General features: G+C 48.0%; 1 protein-coding gene across 1 annotated transcript in view; it reads left to right on the top strand.

The window, feature by feature from the left end:
* The window catches only part of LOC144172965 (calcium-activated chloride channel regulator 3A-1-like), a 133,290-nt gene that overhangs the window by 31,865 nt on the left and 82,195 nt on the right, over positions 1–19,230 (top strand). The window contains exons 4-5 of the mRNA XM_077701558.1: positions 9,573–9,749; positions 10,775–10,902. Coding sequence (XP_077557684.1) covers positions 9,573–9,749; positions 10,775–10,902 — 305 coding nt within the window. The remainder of the gene's footprint in view (positions 1–9,572; positions 9,750–10,774; positions 10,903–19,230) is intronic.

The following is a 19,230-nucleotide window of genomic DNA, read 5'->3' as shown; positions in this document are numbered from 1 at the left end:
CGGGGCTCATATTGGCGGCCGTGTTCATAAATTGCGGTTTTCGAGTGTTTTCGAGAGGCACCTTTTCTCGCCCGTTTTAGTTTCTCGGCCCGCTGACATTATCCGAATAGTCGCAGCTGGCTCACACGCTTCTCCTTAAGGTTGCTCATGCCCCCGGGCACAACAACGTGTCCGTGTAGATTGACGTCCATTCGTATCCAGATCACTGTCTGCTTATTCACAGTTTCTCGATGCTGGCATTTGTTTCTGGTTGTTCCGTGCACTGTAAACTTCGTTAAGAGGGCGTTCTTCTCGATAAGGTTCAGAGAATTTTAATTTTGTATTGAGTACCGTGGGATTCACTTCGTCGGACACTAATGTCACAGCGTTTACAGCGTTGCGTTAGTCATTTCGCTTCCGTCGGCGATTGCGGTCGTCTAGCTCGTTGTGCGCTTGATGCATGAGGGGGCGTAGGCGTCCGTTTTGTCCGCTGGAGAGCTCCGGTGTGCAGAGAAGACATAGTTCGGTGCGTTGAGAACGTTGCTTTGATTTAAGTAGAGTGTATTATTGGGCTAGTTGGTGATTCATCTTAACAATACAGCGAAACAGAAACATAGCCTTAAGCTGAGACAGACCGGACGAGCGTGGAGTTCCAACTGAACTTTTATTACATAAACAAGCCTTATTTTTACACACGCATGCACACACCTACGATGAAACATTCGACGCGATAGCTAATCTATATCAAATGTGCCGGAAACATGGCATTCAAAACAGACGCCAATATGATTATCAGCATGCCCGCACTCAGCACGTGTGTGCATATTGAGATGGCAAGCTAGGTTGCTCTGTTTCGCACGTGTAGATGCCAGTCCATTCAACAACATTATGATCAGTTGACAAGAGAAATTGTAGAGGCAGCGGAAATCAGTAGGCTAGGCGAAGATTGTGTCAGCGCTCCTTCCATAGCCCTGTCCACAAAGGAACTTGAGTATCTACACGTGCGTATCTTGAGTATCTAAACTAGGGAGCAGGAAGCACTTTTTTTGCGCCGGGTGAAGAAGCACAGCTGTCAGCAGCACCACCACACATCTGCGAACGCTCTCCCTCTAAGAAATGCATCGGTAGACGTAGGATATTGTGGGACGCCTACATCACGAGCGCTATACAGCAAGTAGTCACCTAAGGTGCTTAAAATGATAAAACTAAATAAAAGAGTAAACTGGTTATACAATATATATTTTATGTTTCCATTGCTGACCGCGTTTACCCGTGGCCGGGTGGTCTGGAGCCGTAGGTATGTTATTTTGCAAGACAAAGTTCGAATTCCCGGAGGTACATTCTATTTGTCATTTTTGTGAGTTGAATTTTTCGTTTTCGACTGATGTTTTCTACACTGAGTTCATCATTTTTGGGTCGTAAAGTCCACTGATCCACGAGTGCGTTCGCTGAACGCGCGCAGACTTACACTGACGCACTAGCGAGTGTGCGTTGGCATGCAGTTGCAATAGGCAGCGACTGCTTGCGTGCAGTGGGCACAGACCAGAATCAGCAGACAGTTGGCCTTGTGCGAACACGCTTTTTACGATACAGGGATGAGTTAAGCAAGCTCCAAATTGGCGAAACCGCATGGCATTTGAGCGTCTGAGGTGATGTGGAGGTCGTGCATCCACTGCGTAGGCATCTGATAGTGGTTGATACAATTACAAGCCGTCCTGGGCGGCTTATATTAGGCATTTTACTGCCGACAATACAAAAGAAGAATCGCGGTATGACGGGTACTGAGATATAATGAATGCCCATCCAACGATAACGTCGATGATCAGCGTGTTGTTTCACAAAACCCAAACCAAAACTTGTTTGAATGCTAATCTTGGATATCGTCCAATCACGGTGCACGTCCTCCCGACGTCACTGACTTTAGATGGTTTGGCCGCCGCAGACCGCCCATGTTAGTTTTTCTCCTTTCGGGCTTAAAAAAATAATTACCGACTTATCAACCCGATAAACAATAAAAAGTGTGCAAATTTGAGCCAGTCTAGGTAGGGCAAGCAAAAACGGGATCTTCATAAATTCACTTCAGTGTCCCTACGCTCCAGTGTGCTGCGACATCCGCAAAACTCCAGTGGGTGGACCGACAACGGAGGGTAGCAGCCGGGGAGGGTGATGAGACAGAAGAGCCAGTTAGGTGGCAGGGGAGGCAGAACACTGTCGTCTTTCGACGACATTTGCAGCTGCACAAGATTATGAGTGGCCAATTTTTAATGCGTAGCCTTTGTTTCTTAGTACACCCACAGCGAGGGCTGTGTAACAGCCTGCATTTCCACAAAAATCCACATTTAGTGGAAGTAACACCTGTAATCTTATTAATAAAACACCGTAATGAATAAAACTGGTTGGACACAATTTTTAAAAACCAAAGAATAGAAAAATATCCTAATGCGCAAATTTGAAAACAATGATTTGCTGTGACAAAATGAAAAAATATTTCTTTTACATCTCCCCCCAAACCTAAGAATAACGGAAAAAAGTCCGCAAAAGCACACTAAGAATACGTCTAAAAGCAGCGCAAATAGCGAACCTCGTAACGGCCTGATTTTGCACAGAATTGCTGGTTTGGCGGAAGTAACAACTTTTTAAATGTTCCAGTAGCCGAAAGGTACCACTGTTCTAACCAGATCTAACGAAGTCAGCGGGAACCGTGAATTTTTTTGTAAAATTGGGAACTCTTAAGATCGGGACTATCATTTCAGAAGCAGTGCATTCCATAAATTTCATGTCTAAAAGGAGCCGGATTCCGAGAAGCTGCCATTACAATGTAACTGCGGCCTACGCAAGGCTCGCCTGCCAATAATCCAGCTATGCTGTGAAAATCATAAAAATAAAAGACTACGAGTTCTGACGGAAGCAAATTTCCTTCCTGGCCAAAAAGCCTGTGATTTTTTTGTCCATGCGCTTCGTTAGCATTAGGCGGATAGACGTTTTGTAGCATGGAAGAGCCTAAACAAGTCACTAGAGTCCATAACTTTGTCTGGAGTGGGCAAGAGAGCTTCAGCAGTTTCTGGGTCTTCAGCATCCTGTTGACACCTTCTTTGCGCCGAAAGCTACTTTAAGGATTTCTTTATCGCTCAAAATGTCCTTACTTTCGGCCTCTGCGTCTACGTCGGCGCTCAGAGGGTCGACGAAGCTCAGATCTTTCTGGCGTTCTGACGAAGCCAATTCAAAATTGCACTGTTTAAAATGTGTCTGTTTTTGGAAATATTTCGTTAAACGGTATTGGCGCTGAATCCGTTTCGTTAATTCGAGTTGATAACAACATTGAGCCGTATAGGAATCTGCAGGGGAACCGTAATTAGTATTTTCGATCGGCGAATTTCTAAGATCGGGTTCCGTTAGATCGAGTTATGACCGTAATTGGTTGTACAGAATTTTGAAAAAAAAATGAATATAAAAGACTTGTAGAAAATATGTGACCATATAAAAATATCCATCTTATACATCCCTCCTGAATACCGAAGACTAAAAAAAATACCTCCAAAAAGGATGGAAACACGAGAACATATTGTTGGAACTTTGTTGTTAGAGGAAAAAGAAGTGACATTGAATGGTGGCGCTGGGCCTGCATTGCATGCTGGGGGTATGCGCCCGGCTCGTGCACTTCGTCCTCCTCCTCTTCATGTTCGGTTATGGAGGCGGACTGAGAATGGTCTGCGAGACGCTCAATAAAGACGCCTGTTGTCCTTGAAGGGCGCCGTCTTCTTGCCAAGCGTGGTGCCGAAATCCGTGGGGACCACGAACCAGCGACGGCATCCACATTACCGAAAGGTGGACGGCCGTTTCAAGGACACTGCAACCGTGCCACCGAGGCCTTCTGAACACCTCGGCCGGCACCATCATGGATCAACTGAAAAGCAAGCGAAAGTCGCAACGCTCACTACTAACGAAGCTGGTTTTTGAAACGGAGGCTGCCTTGGACCGAGACGGAGTGAGTCTGAAGAACTACGTTACCTTCCACGATCGCGTTAGTGCAATGTCTACCGATCTGAAGCAGACCGACCACGACATCGAGCCTCATTTGACGGGACAAGATATGGAGCAAGAATATCTTCGCACCGCAGAGTGCAACGACAAAACCGTCACGTGTTTGTCTAAGCTAAGCCAACGCATCAACGAATTGAGAGCCGCCGCCGCTGTGTCTTCGGCCGCCTCGACAGAACCAGTTCCGCCGCGTGGGGCCAGCCACGGTATCAAGCTTCCACGCATCGACTTGCCGAAATTTGATGGCTGTCCCCGCAACTGGAACCCGTTCTGGGAGCAATTTGAGTCCACTGTACACAACAATAATACGCTTAACGACAGCGGCAAGTTCGCGTACCTCAGGTCATCACTTATAGGAACCGCATCGGCTGCCATCGCAGGCCTTATCGCAACGTCTCGATGTTACAAAGACGCAAGAGACATACTTGTCGACAGATTTGCGAAGTCGGACCTGATCGTGCAAGATCACATCGAGAACCTTATTGATCTGCAGCCCGTCCGCTCATCGGAGGACGTCCTTGGTCTGCGTCTTCTCTATGACACACTTCAGGCACATATCCATGGAATAAAGGCCTTACACGTCACAAAGGACTCTTTCTCTACTGCGCACCGCCCCCTCGATTTTTCGGAGACTTCCAAAACACCTAATTTTGGAGTTGAATCGTCGCTCGGCCCATCAGGACAACGCAGCTACTTCTGGTGATGCAACTGCTTCCAGTCCTGTTAGTTTGCCGCATCTGCTTGATTTCCTGAAAGCAGAGGTAGAGTCGAGAGAACGCACGGATGGTTGCTTGCGTGCGAACGAACCAAAGTGTCCGGGTCGTCGCGAAGGACCTCAGAATTTGCAGAAGAGTTTTCGACCTTCCACTACTCGAGAATTCGCTTCAGTGACATCCGGAAATCGCGAAACCTTTCCTTGTTTCTTCTGCAAACAGAAGGATCACTGTACCGACAGTTGCGACGCTCCCATTACAGTTCGGGACAAAAAGGCAATGCTTCAGTAAGATGGTCGATGTTTCCGCTGCACAGCCCGGAATTATATGGCCAGAACCCGCAGGAAAAAGGTCAACTGCACCAAATGCCACCGCCGCCATGCTTCGACGATGTGCGAGCCCGACGTAACTTCAAGTTCAACGCATCAAGGACCGCAGGCTACTCCCGTTCAACTAAAAGCAGCCGTACCTCCATCCGTCGCCACAAGGAAATCCATTTACTTACAAACTGCCGTGGTATACTCGTCTTCACAGAAGAAAGAAATTATGGCATGAATCCTATTGGACCGGGGCAGCCAACGAACCTTTGTTACTGCTAGATTAGCCAGAAGATTAGCCTGCCCCAAAGCTGACTGTGAAAAGCTTTCAGTGGGTTTCTTCGGCGGACACGACAAACCGAAGACGTTCGGTTGAGTTGAGATTGCTCTACGTGGAATCAACGAAGGCGCTCCTTTTAAGATCGACGCCCTTGTTACTGAACAAATCTGTGACCGGTCTGTTCCTATACCTACCGAAACTGCCGTGAAAGAGCTACGCGAATGTGGTTTCACTTTAGCAGCACACCAATACTGCGGTTTCAGATGAAATTAATATCCTGGTCGGCACTGAGCATTATTGGGACTTCATCACAGGCCGAACAAAGACCTTGAGAAATGGCCTGAAAGCGGTAGAGACCGTTTTTGGGTAGATTCTACACGGACCTACTTCTGACTCAACAACCGCAGCACTTTGCTCACAAACCATAGTACTGAAATCTCATGCGGCCACCGCCGAACGTTTCCTAGAACGGTTCTCGGACCTCGACACTATCGGGATTCGCTCGGAGGTGTGTGAGCAACCGCAAGACGAGGCAACACTGGCTCAGTTCAACAACTATATACGGAAAATCGATGGTTGGTACGAAGTACGACTTCCCTGGAAGCCATCGGTGGAGCTGGGCAATAACAAGGCGAACGCTGATTGACAGCTGACTCAACTTGTTCGAAGACTTCGCCAAAATCCCGACCTCTTGAGTGCGATCTTGAAATACGCCAACGATGACATGGCTGAGAGGGTGGCTATGGGCAGCACTGAAGCCTCAGTTTATTACATTACCTGCCCCAGTTTATTACCACGCAGTCATCAGGGAGGAGCGGAGGACAAAAACTCGCGTTGTGTGTGGCGCATCGGCGCACGCACGTGGTCATGCATCTCTAAACGAAAGCCTCTACAGCGGTCCCAACCTGACTGTAGACCTATTAGGTCTGCTACTCAAGTTTCGCACGCACCGTATAACATTGCTGGCAGACATAGAAAGGCTTTTTTGCAAATCGCCATTCACAGATGTGACAGAGACGCTCTGCGTTACCTATGGTTCGAGAGAGCGCCTGTTCCAAACCAACCCCTTCCGAGAGTAATGGAGTGGCGAATGAAACGGGTGCCTGCCCTTTGGTACAACTTCAAGTCCGCTCTTACTTGCCGCCACAATAACTACCGCCTCCACAAAATGTCATCGCAGTTTCCGGACATGGTTGCTCGGTTAGAAGGCTGCATTTACGTGGATGACATTTTAACAGGAGCCGAAACCATTTCCGAGGCACTGAAGCGTTCCGCCGAAGCTACAACACTTTTCGCAACCGCTTCAATGAAATTGCACAAGTGGGCATCAAATGACAAAGCCGTCCTTGAAAACCTTCGACTAAAGCAAACCTGCGAAGAGCTTCCCCTCGTACAAGCTATCGGCCTAATCAAGGTTCTCGGCTTGGTTTGGCATGCGGACACTGACGAACTGACCTTTTCCCTTGAAAGCGTGACCGAAATTGTTCAGCGTCGGAACGACACCAAGCGGTTCGTGCTACAAGCAACAAGCAGGTTGTATGACCCGCTGGGATTTCTGGAACCTTTTACTATCAGAGCCAAACTTTGTTTCCAACGAATTTGGAAATTGAAAACGGATTGGGACACAGCGGTACCACGAGCAATATTGTCAGAGTGGCAGAACTAGTGCAACGAGCTTCCTGCATTGAGCACAATCGTGGTTCTACGGTTTTATCGACACAACTTTTTACCAGAAACCACAAGAGGAGCTCTTCATATAATCGCAGATGCCAGCCCCTACCTTATGGAGCCGCAGCGTATTTGTGTACTTTCGACTAGCATGAGAATCCTTCTCAACACTCCTGCTCAGCAAGCCTCGGATCGCTCCTATCAAGGAGATATAAGCCTGGCGAGATTGGAGCTGCTGGCTTGTCTCGTGGCAGCACGACTCTATGCATTTATAAAGGCTCACCTTCCTGAAGCCTTCAGTGACGTACATTTATGGACTGACTCCATGATTGCACTTCACTAGATAAAGGGAGATGTAAACCGATGGAAACAATTCGTGCGAAACCGAGTCACCGAAATCCACGCCAAGACCAAAACAGACTGGTGGAAACATTGCCAAGGGAAGGAGAACCCGGCCGACATGGGGACGAGAGGCATTACGTCACAACAGCTAATTTCGTCGGAATTATGGTTGCATGGACCCCGGTGGTTAAAAGGTACCGAAGAGTGGCCGCCACAACCAATGTGCGATACAGACTTCACGAACGAAGCGAAAAGGGAAGCGGTTTTCAACGATGCACTACAAGTGCTCGTGCCTACATCTCAGACACACCCGCCGTTCATCGACATAGCACGTTTCAGCTCCATCGTTCGTTTAATCCGAACGACGGCATGGACTCTCCGCTTTCTCGACAAGCTACGTCACAAAAGCGGGCTAAAAGGACCCCTTACTCCAAATGAGATCGATGATGAGGAGAAGTTCTGGCTTCGAACCGTTCAGGCAGAAGGTTTTCACGACGACATCATAGCGGTACAGAAAAGAAAATTGCCACCTCGAGCTTCTCCCCTTCGAAACACTACATTATTTATTGACGACGAGGCTCTAGTGCGCGTGTCTGGAAGAATACACCACAGTCAGTGGTTGTTTTCGGAGCGCCATCCCATTATTCTGCAGAAGCAACACTTCTACTCTAAGCTTCTTGTGCAGAAACATCATCGTAAGCTTCTACACGCTAGTGTGAGAGACACGCTCGTAGACCTTCGACAGTGGTACTGGATTATTCAGGGACGGCAGCTTGTGAAGAAAGTTATCTCTGAATGTACTGTTTGTCGACGGCACCATTCAAAACCCATGAAGGAATGGTTTCCCCTTTGCCAAAGGACAGAGTCACAGAAACCGACCCGTTCACTGTTGTCGGAATCGACTTCCCGGGAGCGTTCCTTGTACACACGGCACGGAACTTCACAAAAATGTACCTGGTGCTGTTTACTTGCGCTGTAATCAGGGCTATACATCTCGAACTCATAAATGACCAGACAGCGCCATTCTTCTTGAATGTGTTTCGCCGCTTTGTTTCACGCATAGTTTTTCCCTCTGTGGTGTACACCGATAACGCCCTCACCTTCAAACGCAGCAAAAAGGAAGTCGCACAACTTTGGGAGACAATCCGTGATCCACAAGTGAAAAACACCTTTGCCAACCACAAGATTGAATGGAAATTCATCTTCAAGCGGGCGCCATAGTGGAGAGGATTTTTCAAAATTCTCATCCGTTCGGTGAAGCTAGCACTGACATAGACTCTGGCACAACAATCTGTGACAAGAGATGAACTTGTTACCGTCCTCACAGAAGTGGAGGCCCTTATAAACTCAAGGCCACTCACTTTCGGTTTCAACGATAGCCAGGAACCCGGCCACTGACTCCAGCCCACTTTCCAACAGGGAACCGGCTGACCTCTGTTCCTTGCCCGACATCATCAGAACTCTGTCGTTTCCAACATCCGCATCTTCATAACCTGTGGGCAAAAAGGCAAGATATCCTGGAAACCTTCTGGCGAAGATGGGCAACCGAGTACCTGCTGGAGCTATCGTCTCACCCCATCAAGTCAACAGCAGCTGTCAGAGCCGGAGACATCGTATTAGTCGATGATCCTCTCAGGCCTCGCCAAACCAGGAGACTGGCGCGCATCACAGGTCTTCACGTTGGACGCGACGGAAAGATTAGAGCCTGCTCCGTCAAACTCGCTGCTGGATCGCGGTTACAGCATTCCATTCGGATGCTGTACCCTTTATAAGTGCGTTCTGAGGAAAACTCATAAACCCCGGCCTGCCAATTTCATGCGGGGCAGGTTGTTGGAACTTTGTTGTTAGAGGAAAAAGAAGTGACATTGAATGGTGGCGCTGGGCCTGCAATCCATGCTTCGTGTATGGGCCCGGCTTGTGCACTTCGTCTTCGTCCTCTTCATGTTCGGTTATGGAGGCGGACTGAGGGTGGTCAGCGAGGGCGCCGTCTTCTTGTCACGTATAGCGCAAACAGACCAACCCTGCCGTACATTTAGCATCTGAGGAAAAAAGTGAATTAGCGCCGTAAAGGGACTTCACCACTATAACGATAGAAATTTTTGTCATTGGCAAAGACTTACTCAGCTGTAGAGAACTCACACTCTAGACAAGTTGCGTAAGACCACTGCGTATTAGCAGACAATGCTCTGAGTTTCTGGACACTTTTTTAACCCAAATGGCTATTTCTCTGCTCAGGTTTTGATCAATGCCTGCTCAGAAAGGCTACAGTTCCATGCTGAAGCTCCCGACGGCGGCCCATGCACGATAGATGGCAACTGTGGCCTCACAGAGGAAGCCTGCGTGATCACCATCGCCAAACCTGAAGGGGCACCAGTCGATTCTTCTATTATGTTCATGCCCTACCTTGCCAATGTGAGGGTATTTTTGTGCTTTTTTGTTTGCGTGATCCTCGCTAACTTTCATGTCGCAAGAATGACAAGTGAATAGATATCAAGGCAGAGCATATTTGAATGAAACCCGCCTAACAAACTTTTCAGATCAGCCGAAAAGGTAAAAATGCTGTCTTTACTTGCTCTCAAGATGATGTATAAGTATGCATTCTCCTCTCTGGGGGTGCGGGTAATTTCTTGCTTTTGGGTGTTTATTCAGGGGTATTAAGACAAAATACAAGTTTCTTTAATAAAAGGTGCTTTGCTCCTGTAACAAGTGTGCCACTTGTATCAAATAAGTGAGACATTACGGAAACAAATTGTGGCAGTGGCGACTCCCCGTCTACTATTTGTTGGTTTTGCCATGGCGCCAGAAAATGGTTCGTGAAATCCGCAAACGCCAACCGAAGCCGCCGCCAAGAAAGATGACCGGGTGATTCCAGTGGGGCTCACACTGTATCACTTGTTTACTAACCTACAGTTGAGGCAGTGATAACTACGTTTTAGTTCTGGCCCTTATGACGTCATTGTTACCAATACGTCATCACTGGCTCGCACAAATTGTGTTTCGGTATTTCTTACTCTTTTTTGGTTAAAACAACGTCTAAGAGGTTTGTATTCATGTCCTTGTACAAAATTTAGGCACAAGGGAGCAAAGAAAATACTTCTCGGAGTGCTAGCTGTCACTTATGAGAAGTAGATGGAGCTCAGATTGATCAAGATAAGCATGATAGTAAGAAAAATGTATAATGTATAACGTTTACAACAATATACATTATAAATGTATATTATACACTAGAACCTTACCACCTCGAGGGTTTTTAATAGGAGTTTCCCTGAAAGCCATTTCCAGATGCGCCTTGTTTATGGTGGATTCGTGACTTGCCAAATTATTCCTTTTTATTTTAGACTACACAGTTATTCTGACCGTTCGCTATTTATTTTTAATCTGCAAAATTTAACACACGGTGAAGCAGCAGCTGTTTTGTGCCCTTACTCTTTTTACAGCTGAGCAAGTTTTGTGACAATAACGACACCCTTCGCCTACATAATGAATTCGCCCCTAGCAAGCAAAACGCCCTCTGCAACCAAAGGTCCACGTGGGAAGTGATCAGCGGGAACGACGACTTCAAAGCGTACGTGAATGTCAGTGCGGTACCTATTCCAGCAAGCGAAGTTAAGAGTTGAATTGAATTTTGACTCTAGGTACACCCTATTTGTTTCACACTGCATGCATTGATGGGTAAATAAGTGGGTGCTGATTCCTCAAGTGCAAAATTAGCAATTATTTGTGTACTTTGTAGTAGAGTCAAGTGCTGAAAAAGGTCAACGTAATGTTGGCAGAAACGTAACTGTAGCCCAGCAAACGCAGAATAGATCTCTTCCACAAATGTGTCTTGGCACTTCATTTTTAGTTCATTCAGCAATCATTAATCCGCTCTGTGTCTCAGAAATTGAATGACTGTGAATTTTAACACCCCGAAGCTGCACCCGAGGTGTGACCCGCACCGTAGTGGAAGCCTCTGGTTTATTTTTGTCCAACCTGGGTTGTTTGATGTGCGCCTACCCCACATGCGGCACCTTGAGTAATCTTCGTAATGGTATTGGCGACACCGCGGGCCTGGAGCCCCCATACTGACGCTGTAATCTACCGGTGCAAGGAGTTGTAAAGTGAAGGGCAGAAACCACAAATGGTGGCAGTCGGAGCCCAGGTCAAGCTCCGCCGGATGGGCTCCCAGTCAGTTTAAGAGGCACGCAGCTCCGGGACCACTTCAGCTATCAGGGTAAGGCTGACGAAGAAAGTACACCTGTTCGCTGATTTTTTCCCAAGCCGTATGTTTTTTTTTCAAAATTTCCCAAACCCAATCATCGTCCCTCAAAAAGGGGCCACACTGAAGTATTCTTTGCACCCCTTTCGACGATGACAATATCGAAACCTGGTATTCACTTGGTAATTTATTCTCTTGGTAATTGGTAGTTCTTAATTGAATATTGGGTAATTGAATAATTGTACTTGGTAATTGAATCTCTTGAACAAGCCAGGCCTATTGCTCCACAATCCGAGTTCTTGAATTCGTAGTTTATAGGAAGCATTGTAGGTGAATCCTATATAGCTAAGAAACAAAGAACCGGCGAGATCTTAGTCAAGGTACACATTTAGCAGCAGGCCACAAAACTCTTCAAGCAGACCCGTATTGCCGATGTTGACATCAAGTTTACGCCCAAACACAGCCTCAACAGCTCGCTGGGCGTGATCTCGGAGCCAGATCTTGCAGATGAGACAGAGGCCGATCTTCTTGAAGGCCTAAGAATTCAAGGTGTGACGGCAGTCAAGCGCAACACCATGAGAAGAGACGACAAAAATTAGTACCGACTGGACAAATGATCTTGACTATTCCCCATTCCGTTCTTCCTGACCACATCAATGCCGGTTTCATCCGGTGCTCTGTCCGAGCGTACATTCCGAATCCGCGGCAATGTTTTAAGTGTCAGCTGTTCGGGCATGGTACTAACTCGTGTCGCGGAAAAATAACGTGTGCCAAGTGTGCCCAGCATGGGCACCCCACATATAATTGCAGCCCACAACAACTCGTCTGAATTAACAGCCAGGGACCCACACGGGGCGAACTCCAGAAAACGAGAGAATTTTCAACTTGAGAAGAAAATGATAGGCGTAAAGGTCACAGAAAACATCAACGTCCCATGAGGTGCAAAAGAAGTTCGCCTCTTTCACGCTGGGGCGGTGCGCCTACGCAGCTCGCTTGGGGGCGTAGCGGCGTCTGGTGTCCACAGAGACACGATTCTGCGAGTCTGACCTGGTCCCGCCCCCGCTGGGTTACCTGAGGCAGCCCAACCTGTCACCACAGCGCTTGCTCCGCCAGCAGCGCCTCTGGCGTCAATAGCCACCGTAGTGACAGATACCTCTCCGACCAATTTTATAAAATTCCCTGCCTCCCCTGGAGGCTGTGGAGGCGATGGACAGGGGGGGTGGGGGAGGTCCCGCATCGAATCCCACTCCTGCCGCACCACCCTCGCCATCTGGGGTACTCCTTCGGCGGTAGCGGCTCAACAAACAAAGGGCACCCCAATGGGTGCAATGTCCTAGTGGCCTGGTCTATCGGGAACCCCTAGGACATACGAGGATGAGATGGACGTGGGACTGTTCCGATCTGTGTCGCAATGGAAGGAACGGGTCCCTGCATCCAAACCTCTAGAGATGCCGAAAAAGCCCCCTCCGAGAGAGGAGCCCCGATAGACGATACATAACACACTGCAGTAGCTCCGGATACTTCATAATGGGAAGAGAAAGCATAATTCAATAGAACTGTAGCTGCCTTCTTAGAAATCTTGACCATTTATACGGAATACTGTATGCTAATCAGCCAAGTGTAATGTGTGTTCAGGAAACACATTTGAATTCCAATCACACAATTTTTTTAAATTGTTACATGCTATTCAGGAAGGACAGGGATGGCTGCACACACTCTTCGGGTGTTGTGGCAGAAATAGCCAGGAAGTCCTTAGCATGCCACCCTGTCACTTTGAACACTTTCTTTGAGGTTGTAGCAGTTCGCACAATATTATCTAATAGGTTGATAATGCTATCCTCCATATAATTCCTCCCGATTTTGTACTTTCGAACTCCGACTTGGAGGCGCTGGTGGACCGGCTGCCCGAACCATACATGCTCACAGGCGACCATAATGCACCCAATTCTCATTTGGGCACTTCTCGCACGGATGCCCGAGGTCGCCTGATAGAGAAGCGTTTGACATCCTCGAAAGCATCCCCTTTCAACAAGAAACAACCTACACACCATAACTTAGTACACAACAGACACTCAAATCTTCCCCGCAGGGGCACCTTGAGTAATTCTGGTAGCGGTGAGTGGCGACACCGCGTACCCGAGCCCACCATACTTCAGCTGTCACCTACCGTGGCTAGAAGTTGAAAGGTGAAGGGTTAGAAGCCGTGAACGGTGGCCGTCGGAGCCTTGGTCAAGCTCCGGCCGATGGGCTCCCTGCCTGTCTACCAGGCAGGGAGCTCCGGTACCTCTTTGACTACCAGGGTAAGGTCAAAGGAGAAAGTACCCCCGTCTCCCTGCTTTTATACTATGCTTTATGGTATTGTATTATGGTATTATACTATGCTTTATGGTAACCGTGATTGGCCCCCTAAAAGGGGCCGCACCAAAGTATCGTTTCCCCCATTGCCATCTTTGACATTTCCTGAACCAGATCATTACTCTCGATTTCTTATTGTGGAGTCCCTGAATCCAACCCACCCTCTTGCATCTCAGTCAGTCTTCTTCATCGCCAAGTATCTTGAAGCCATAATAGGAAAATCATATCAGGCCAAAAAACAAAGAACTGGTGAACTCCTCATCGAGGTAAATGAAAAAGCAGCAGTCCACAAAGCTTCTAGCTCAGACTAGACTGGCTGATCTAGACATCAGGGTCACACCCCGTCGGAGCCTCAACAGCTCGCAGTGTGTGATATCAGAGCCAGATCTCATGAACGAAACCGATGCGGATCTCCTTGCCGGCTGGAAGGATCAGGGGGTCACTGCCGTGAGACGCATCACCATCCGTAGAGACGACAAGGAGATTCCCACCAAGCACATCACCTTTACCTTTGACCGCGCAGTTCTCCCACAACATATATATGCAGGTTTTATACGGTGCTCAATACGTCCGTACATCCCGAACCCGCGGCGCTGTTTTAAGTGCCAGCGGTTCGGGCACGGTACGAACTGTTGCCGTGGCCGAACGACGTGTGCAAAATGCGCGGCGCACGATCATCCTAGTGACAACTGCCAATCCGAAACCCTCACTTGTGTAAACTGCGGGGGGCCGCATGCGGCATACGCCCGCAAGTGCGAAAAATTCCAACTTGAAAAAAATATCATAAACATTTAGTTAACCGAGAACATCACCTTTCCAGAGGCGAGAAAGAGGTTCGCCTCTTTCCCTCTGGGGAGCTACGCTGACGCGGCTCGCCGGGGGGCGAAGCGGCGTCTGGTGTCCACAGGGACCCAGTTCAGCGAGTCTGACCTGGTCCCGCCCCCGGCCCCCGCTGGGTTGCCTCACGCAGCCCAACCCGGCACCACGCCGCTTGCTGAGGCAGCAGCGGTTGTGGCGCAAACCACTTCTGTCGGGACCGGTGCCGCTCCCGCCTCTGTCTCCCCGTCCTCCAGTGCATTGGAGGGTACCGAGGTGATGGACACCACGGGCCCCGCATCAGCTCCTACCGCCACCGCACCGCCCGTGCCACTTTTGGCGTCTCCAACGCCCGCGGCGGTGGCGGCTCAAACGAAGGGCTCCCGAAGGGGGGCCAAGTCCGGGGGGCCCGGTCCGTCGGGCACCCCTCGGACATCCGACGACGAAATGAATGTCGGGTCGTTCCTGCCTGCAACGCAGCGCAAGGAGCGGCCTCCGACGGCCAAGCCAGTAGAAAGGCCTAAAAAGCCTAATCCAAGAGTAACAGCCGCGAAAGACGACACATGAACACACACGAACGCACACACTCCAGTCATTCTTAAATTTAAATATTGGTAACAGAAAATATCATTCAATAGAACTGCAGAGGCCTCCTTAAAAATCTTGACGATGTGTATGAGATTCTGCATGCCAGTCAGCCAAGTATCATGTGTCTGCAGAAAACCAACCTCAATTCTAAACAAAAAATTTCTTAAATAGGTACATCGTATTCAGAAAGGACAGGGTTGGCTGCACCCACTCTTCAGGAGGTGTGGCCATTATTGCCCGGAAATCATTAGCATGCCACCCTCTCTCTTTAAACACTGTCCTCGAGGCTGTAGTGATCCGTACCATAATATTTAATAGGTTCATAACCGTATGCTCTATCTACATTCCTCCTGATCATGCACTTTCGAGCTCTGATTTCGAGGCGCTGGTCAAGCAGCTGCCCGAACCATACATACTAACAGGCGACCTTAATGAGCACAACTTTTTTTGGGGCTCCTCCAGAACGGATGCCCGAGGTCGCCTGATAGGGAAGTTTCTTAATCCTCCGGAGCATGCCTCTTCAACAAAAAACAGCCTACATACCATAACTTAGGACACAATACATACTCTCATCTTGACTTGGCGATTGGTTCCGCAGTTCTCTTTCCATGTCTTGAGTGGGGTGTGGGCAGAGACCCATATGGTAGTGACTATTTCCCCACTTCATTAACGTATATAGGTATAGGCCTGAGCAGTCCATCTTCCCATAACAGGATTAATGAATGAAAAGAAAACTGGAGTACATTCACAGAAACATCTAAACTATACCACACAACCATGAAACACCTACATGTGGAGGAAGCAGCCCAACTCGTCGCGGCACACATACTCGACGCCGCCGAAACGTCCATGGCCCAGGCCTCCAGTGCGTCCCGCACCCCAAGGAGGCCCTGGTGAAACGAGGACTGTAGGCGGGCGTGAGAGGCCCAGAACAAGGCGTGGGGTGTCCTTCGCCGGTACCCCACGCCAGATAATCTCATTTCCTTTAAACGGGCAAAGGCTCTTGGGAAGCGTGTGCGTCGTGAGGCGAAAAGGGAGAGTTGGCGCGCCTTCCTCACTTCCATCAACTCATACACCGACACTTACAAAGTCTGGACACGAATACGCAAGCTAAAAGGACAACAGACACACAGCCTGCCCCTGGTTAGCACTACAGGGGACACACTCGAAGACCAGGCCAACACGCTTGCACAACAATTCGAACACGTGTCCAGCTCAGCACACTACACCAACACTTTTCTTAAACACAAAGCATCGTGTGAGAAGAAGTCCTTGCGAGACACTAATAGGGCGAACTCATCCTATAACACCCCCTTTTCGCCTCATGAGCTGAAGGTCGCACTCGGTACTTGTAAACCTTCAGTTCCAGGTGCAGACAGGATTTCATACACAATGATACAACACTTACATGCAGACACGCTTGAAAACACTTCTTCGCCTCTACAATAAAATATTTCTTTCGGGGCACGTCACACGCTCTTGGAGGGAGGCCATAGTAGTGGCTTTCCTAAAGGATGGGAAGGATCCTTCCTCTCCCGCCAGTTACCGCCCCATTGCCCTGACAAGCTGCCTGTGTAAGCTCTTCGAGAAGATGATAAACAGGAGACTCGTGTACTTCTTAGAGTACAACGGTCTTCTCGAGAGCTGCCAGGCGGGCTTTAGGGCGGGGCGATCTACGAACGATCAACTCGTTGCGTTAGAGTCATATATTAAAATGCTTTCCTCCATAAGCAGTACTGTATGACAGTATTCTTTGATCTTGAAAAGGCGTACGACACTGCTTGGCGGTACGGCATCCTCAGCGATTTGAAGTCCTTTGGTATGTCGGGTAACATGTGGAACACGCTTGCCAGTTACCTCTCTGAAAGAACGTTTCGCGTGCGAGTTAGAACTGCACTCTCTAGAGTTCATGTGCAGGAAAACGGTGTTCCACAAGGTGGAGTTTTGAGTTGCACTTAGTTTATTGTAAAAATGATCTCTCTTCGGAAGGCTCTGCTACCAACCATTTCGTGCTCAATCTATGTAGACGACGTGCAATTATCCTTTAAGTCTTGTAACCTATCTGCGAGCGCCAAGTCCAGCTTGGTGTTAACAAGCTAGCTGGCTGGGCAGATAGCAACGGTTTTAAATTTAATCCAGTGAAGAGTACTTGTGTTTTGTTTTCGAAAAGGCGTGGCATTCGGCCGGATCCAGACATCAAACTCAATGGTGTCTCAATTCCATTCAGAAATGAACAGAAGTTTTTAGGTGTAGTCCTTGACGAAAAGCTCTGGTTCATTCCATATATACAACAACTTAGACATAAATGCTTAAAGGCCATTGATATATTCAAGGTTATCTCCCTTTCTTCATTAGGTGCTGACAAACAACTTCTTTTACGTGTTTTTATTAGCCTGATAGGTTCACGATTAGACTATGGAAGTGTTGTTTATAGGTCAGCAAGTAATACATCCCCCAAAATGCTGGACCCAGTGCTTCATCTGGGGCTCCGGCTGGCATGTGACGCTTTCCGGACAAGCCCGGTCGAAAGCCTCTATGTGGAGTGTAATGAGTGGAACCTACAACGTCAGCGAGCATACACAGATCTCCTCTTTGCTCTTAAAATTTCATCTATGCCACACCATCCTTTTAAATCAGTTTTTCATGATACATCCATGACTGAACTTCTTTTAAATCGACCATCGTTCTCTGCGCCCTTCTCTTACAGAGTTAGAGAGGAAGCGTCAGAGCTTTCTGTCTCCTTTTTAGACACCATACAAAGTTCTCAAACAGATTTTATAGCACCATGACATCTCCGCCCTGTCTTATGCGTTACATCTTTCACACATGTAGATAAAACCGAGCTCCCAAATGTGCAATTCTGCAGCACTTCTTGTATTTGCAGCAGAAGTATCAATTTTCTGAATTTTATACGGACGCCTCTAAAACTGCCACCTCTGTGTTCTGCGCGGCGCATGGACCCGGCCTTAGCGTCACTAAAACTATTAACAGTAATACAAGTATCTTCCCGGCAGAGGCTTATGGTGCACTTCTGGTTGTTAATCACATCCTTCAAAGCCACATCCCACAATCCATTATATATACAGATTCTCTCAATGTTGTGCGGGCGTTGTCGTCAACGAAGTCTTCAAAAAATCACGTTGTAAATTTAACAGTCAAGGGTATTATGTCTGTGTATGTACGCAAATTTGAACTGGTTCTTTGCTGGGTCCCTGACCACTGTGGTGTAGCCGGGAACGGAGCAGCGGACCGAATGGCTGCTGCGGCTATACTCTTGATTACAGTACACATAACCACATTAACCTACACCGACGTGAAACCACACATCAGACAACAACTTCGCAAAACATGGCAAACACACTGGAGTGAACAGACAGACAACAAGTTACACGTAATAAAACCTCACTTGGGACCGTACACAACCGACACACGCAATAGATACTCTGAAGTCACCTTGACCAGATGACGGATAGGGCACACACATGCAACGCACTCGCACCTTTTCACTGCATCTCCAAGACCTCTGTGCAGCAGGTGCGGAGAGGCCTATCCGTAGTGCACATACTAATCACATGCAAGGCATTTCACACAACACGACACAAACACTTCAGAGAACTCTACAGACAACATATCCCACTACATCCATCGCTGTTTCTAGGTAACGATGCCAGTGTTTCTGTGAAACGTGTGTTTCAGTATTTGTCAGCCACTAAGTTTTTAAACCTCATTTCCTATCACGCATAATCAAATCTGGCCCTATACACCAGCCATTACCATTATCTTTAACTGATTTTACTATGTTCGGTTGACACGTTTTTTTATGTACCTTCTTGGGGTAACCACTTTACTTCATTAAATAAACTTTTCTCTGACACTCTTTGCCCTTAGTCGGCCGTGCGCCATAAAAAACCCAACCATCATCATCATTACTCAAAT

Source organism: Haemaphysalis longicornis, unplaced genomic scaffold, assembly GCF_048455015.1.
Source record: "Haemaphysalis longicornis isolate Haplotype H1 unplaced genomic scaffold, Haemaphysalis longicornis Haplotype H1 scaffold_28, whole genome shotgun sequence".
NCBI classification, from domain to species: domain Eukaryota; kingdom Metazoa; phylum Arthropoda; class Arachnida; order Ixodida; family Ixodidae; genus Haemaphysalis; species Haemaphysalis longicornis.
Note: the sequence above shows the minus strand (reverse complement) of the source record. Positions and strands in the feature narration are given on the sequence as shown.